The 5,000-nt window shown below is 40.8% G+C and overlaps 1 protein-coding gene across 5 annotated transcripts in view; it reads right to left on the reverse strand.

Annotated features, from left to right (window-relative positions):
- LOC123506307 overlaps nt 1–5,000 on the reverse strand; it is a 336,845-nt gene that overhangs the window by 211,932 nt on the left and 119,913 nt on the right. The window contains exon 2 of one of the 5 annotated variants that reach the window (XM_045258275.1): nt 4,807–5,000. This exon is cut by the window's right edge and continues 1,198 nt beyond it. The exons of the other annotated variants lie outside the window; for them this stretch is intronic. Coding sequence (XP_045114210.1) covers nt 4,807–5,000 — 194 coding nt within the window. The remainder of the gene's footprint in view (nt 1–4,806) is intronic. 5 annotated transcript variants of the gene reach the window in all.

The following is a 5,000-nucleotide window of genomic DNA, read 5'->3' on the forward strand; positions in this document are numbered from 1 at the left end:
CACACACACACACACACACACACACACACACACACACACACACACACACACACACACACACACACACAATATCACTTACATCTTTCCTTTTCCTACAGTAGCGTCTCTCTCTCTCTCTCTCTCTCTCTCTCTCTCTCTCTCTCTCTCTCTCTCTCTCTCTCTCTCTCTCACTCCTTGCTTTCTCCACGTTCGCCTTTTCTTTCTGCTCCTTTACCTCCTGCGTTTCATCTCCCAGACTTGATGAAAAAAGGGAAGGGCGGATGAGATGACACGGCAAAGTCACCGACAATAGAATTTCTGGAAGAGTGAATCTGGATCATTTCTCTCGCGCTCCACTGAAGGAAGAGCGACGCGGGGAAGGCAGGGAAGGGAAAGGGGTAGGAAGGTGGAGCTGTGGGACTTTTGGGAGGGCGACGCGGCAAGGAAAAAGATAAAGGTGGAATATATATAAAAAAAAAAGAAGTTAAGTTTATGTGACATGAAAATGAGGAGAATGTGATATATTGATGACTATAGTGTATAAATCTCTTTCTCTCTCTCTCTCTCTCTCTCTCTCTCTCTCTCTCTCTCTCTCTCTCTCTCTCTCTCTCTCTCTCTCTCTCTCATCGCTTTGTCAAGTCTGGAAGAGGAGGAGGAGGAGGAGGAGGACAGGAGAACGCGTGTACTGTCCGGGAGACAAGATGGAACCATTAGAGGAAACGGACCGAGAGATGGGACAGTCTTGCGCCGGGGACCAAAATTAATCTTCCCTTCCTGCCTTTATATTATTCAGGTGAGCAGAAAAAGTTGTGTTGAATGTCATGTGATTGTGTTACGCCCAGGCAAAAGACGAGAAGATGCAAGAGACGATCAGGTAATGGAAATGATGAAAGTAATGATAAAAAGAACAATGATAATGACGATAACAGAAATAATGATGATGACAATAATGAGACGAAAACTAAGAGAAAAAAGAAGGAAGAAAGATAAAAAAAAAGAAAGAAAGGAAGAAAAACTTTTACACACCAATAACTACGTGCAACAACAACAACAACAACAACAACAACAAACGACAACAACAACAACAACAACAACAACAACAACAAAACAACAACCAAAAATCCTTCCTTGACAAACTCTACGGAGACAACACATAACATTTCCATTCCCAGTGTTCCCAAAACCCCACCAAAAAATCCCCACTTAACTCGTAAATTTTCATCAACACCGTAGAAAAAAAAACAAAAGGAAAAAAGTTACACACTGTTACAAAGGAAGAAGAGAAAGAGACACAGGAAATAAGGAACGAGAAATAAAGGTAAACGCAGAAGAATATAAGACAGAGAAGAGAGAGACAAGAGAGAGAGAGAACTAGTAAATTTTTATGACCAATAGAGAGAAAAAAAAAAGGTACACACTGTTACAAAGGAAAGAGAAAAAGAGACATAGAAAATAAGGAACAATAAATGAAGGGAAACGAATAAGAAAATAACAAAGAAGAAAGACAAGAGAGAGAGAGAGATAAATAATAAATTTTCATGACCAACAGAGAGAAAAAAGAAAACAAGATATACACAATTAAAAAGAAAGAAGGAAAAGAGACAAAATAAAACAAGGAACAAGAAATAAAGGCAAACACAGAAGACAATAAGAGAAGAGAGAGACAAGAGAGAGACAGAGAGAACCAAACTGCATAGAACAAGATATAGGGAGAACATAGAGGGTGGAAATTGAGGAAGGAGGAACAGAAGACAAGGAGGGCTATAGGCTGGGGTGGAGGACTGGTGGAGAAGCCAGAGGGGGGCAGGGAGTCCAAGGAGGAAGGGAGGCAGGGGGAGGGGTGGTAGGCTCGTCAACACGGAACAGCTCTCAAGTGGCGTGTCTCTGAAATCCTGGCTGTGAGTTGCTCCTTAAAACTTCTTTCTTCCCAATAGCGGAGGAAAAGAAGGAGGAGGAGGAGGAGGAGGAGGAGGAGGAGGAGGAGGAGGAGGAGGAGAAGGTGGATGTGGTGTGTTTTATGATATATTTTTCTTTACCTCTCTCTCTCTCTCTCTCTCTCTCTCTCTCTCTCTCTCTCTCTCTCTCTCTCTCTCTCTCTCTCTGGCCCTTACTAAGTTACTCTAACAGCAATAAAACAACAAAAAAGAGAAAGAAGAGGAGAAAGAGGAGAAGGAAGAGGAGGAGGAGGAGGAAGATAGCAGGAAAAAAAGACGAGGAAGGAAAGAAAAGAGAAGGAAGAATTTGTAATATCATCTTCTAATCTTCCTTTCCATTCAATTTCGTTGCTGATCCGTCCATTTCGCTTCTCTCATTGCGTTAGAACACTGAATTTCCACTTGTATCTGTCTGTCTATCTGTTATCTATCTATCTATCTATCCATTCAGTTTCCATCTCCCTTATTTCTTTCTATCCATTTATCTATTTGTGAACATTGATTTTTCTTGTTATTTTCGTTTTTTTTATCTATCTGTCTATCTATCTATCTATCCATCTATCTTTTATCTATATATTTATTTGTTTTACTTCCCATCTCCATTATTTCTTCATCCATTTATCTATTTGTACGTGAACACTGATTTTTCTTCATATTTTCGTTTTTATCTATCCATATATCTATTCTACTTATCTATCGATCGATCTATCTATCTATTTATTTATTTTTACTTTTCATCTCCATGATTTCTTTCTGTCTATTTATCTACTTGAAGGTGAAAACTGATATTTCTTGTCATTTTCGTTTTTATGTATCTATATATCCATTTATCAATCCTTCTATCTATTTATTTATCTATCTATCTATTTATTTTACTTCCCATCTTATTTCTTTATCCATTTATCTATTTACAGGTGAGCACTGGTTCTTGTTATTTTCCTTTTCATCTGTCTATATATTTATTCTACTTATCTATCTCTCTATCTATCTATTTATCAATCTTTTTATCTCTCTATTTGACCTCCCATCTGTTTTATCTATCTAAATATCTATTCTACTTATCTTTCTATCGATCGACTTATACACTTATCTTCTCTCTCCACTTCTGTCACTTGGTTCTGTCTGTCTGCCTGTTCAAGGGCTAAAAATAATAGAAATATATAAAAGATCCTTTAATACCGCGCTAGTAACGAAGCAGGGATGAAGAGAATAAAAGGTAACGTTAATCTATTTCTTCCTAAGTATTCTCTGTAAATTTCTGAATATATTAGTGGTGAAAAAAAAATGGAAAAAAAAAATGAAATGTGGATCTTTACAGCGAAGGAGAAACTCATTTAAAGGTCACGTTAACGGCATATACGAAAGACAGGAAGGTTTTATTAAGAGAGAAAAATTTTAATCTCTCTCTCTCTCTCTCTCTCTCTCTCTGTGTGTGTGTGTGTGTGTGTGTGTGTGTGTGTGTGAAGCGTGAGGCAACATGAAGAGGGAAGAAATATCGAGGGTAGGGCAGAGTTATGTTGAGCTACTGTACATTAGGAAACACCCATAACACTTCATCACCCAAGTTTGTAGTGGCCTGTGATGAAGGGACGCTGGTGGTGGTGGTGGTGGTGGTGGTGGTGGTGGTGGTGGTAGTGGTAGGGTCTTTGTTAGTGGTGACAGTGGAGCTACTAGGCATTACTAGGGATGGCACTGGGTGATTTAAAGAGCAACAAACATACTAGTTCTTGTTAGGATGTTTGGCTTCATCTGTTTGTTCTTGTATCTCTGAATTAGTACAGTAAAGATACTCTTGTTTCGATTTTTTCTAGTTAAATAGTAATATGAAGTGATCTGTGTGTGTAGCAAAGGTAGTGGTAGTGGTTTTAGTAAAGGTAGTGATGGTAGTAGTAATGGTGATAGTGGTGGTAGTGGTGGTGGTAGTGGTGATTGTGGTGGTAATGCTGTTGGCGGTATATAATGGTGATGAAGGATCGTATAGTGGTGGTAGTAATTATGTTAGTAATGCAAGTGATGGTAGAAGTAGTGATAGTGGTAGCGGTAAAGCTGGTGGTGGTGTCGGTGGTGTAGCAGGTGCGTGGTGATGAAAAGCCGGATGCTGCCCCGACAACACCGTCCGCTAGGGCCACGGTCGCCTGACACCAGCTGACACCACTGCGAGGAGTCACTTTAAAGATTCCAATACCAAACTAACATCTAAAGACAAAATGATCAGCATTACAACAAATCAGACTACGTAACTCAAACTTAGACGCCAGGAGTAAGTAACCTGAAGAACAACTTATGTGAACTTATGAAAATTAATGAGAAAAGAAAAAGAGAAAATACGAAATGAAAAACTCTCGAAGCTATTTGACTTTTCCCTCAGCATCCCGTCAGTGTGTCTTCCCTCGCTGTCCCCTCGGAGCCACAGCGAGGGTGAGGAGAGAGAGAGAGAGAGAGAGAGAGAGAGAGAGAGAGAGAGAGAGAGAGAGAGAGAGAGAGAGAGAGAGAGAGGAGAGGGTGAGAGAAGAGGGGAGTGAAGTGAAGGTGTGAGGGGAAACTTTTATGAGGCAATAAAGTAGATGTTTGGCCAACCCTCTCAGGACGCGGTCTTACATTTTTTCGTCAACGTCGTTTTCTTCTTCTAGGTATTTCGAATCATATTCTTCGTACCTCATCTATCAAGCTCTCTCTCTCTCTCTCTCTCTCTCTCTCTCTCTCTCTCTCTCTCTCTCTCTCTCTCTCTCTCTCTCTTTCCCATAATAGATAATAGACGAAAAGTAGAGTCAGCGAACAACAACAACAACAACAACATCAAAAGTAACAGCAGCAGCAGCAGGACAGCAGCATCAAGAGCAACAACATGAGCAGCGACAATGGAAAGAAGCAGCAGGAACAGGAGGGGTGTTACCTTCACCGTCGGGTTCCTCCTCACTCTGCTTCCGTTGCCGCGAGCGTGCCCTCCTTGACAGTTTGGTTAAGGCGCGCGAAGAAATGCCCAGCGAGCTTCCTTCGTTCTTGCTGGAGCCGAAGATGCGGTTGCGTAAAGAGGTGGCTCTCTTGCTCTTCCTGTCCTTGGAGTCACTTGAGGTTCGCAGCGCCTTT

Source organism: Portunus trituberculatus, chromosome 19 (assembly GCF_017591435.1).
Source record: "Portunus trituberculatus isolate SZX2019 chromosome 19, ASM1759143v1, whole genome shotgun sequence".
In the NCBI taxonomy this organism is placed as follows: Eukaryota; Metazoa; Arthropoda; class Malacostraca; order Decapoda; family Portunidae; genus Portunus; species Portunus trituberculatus.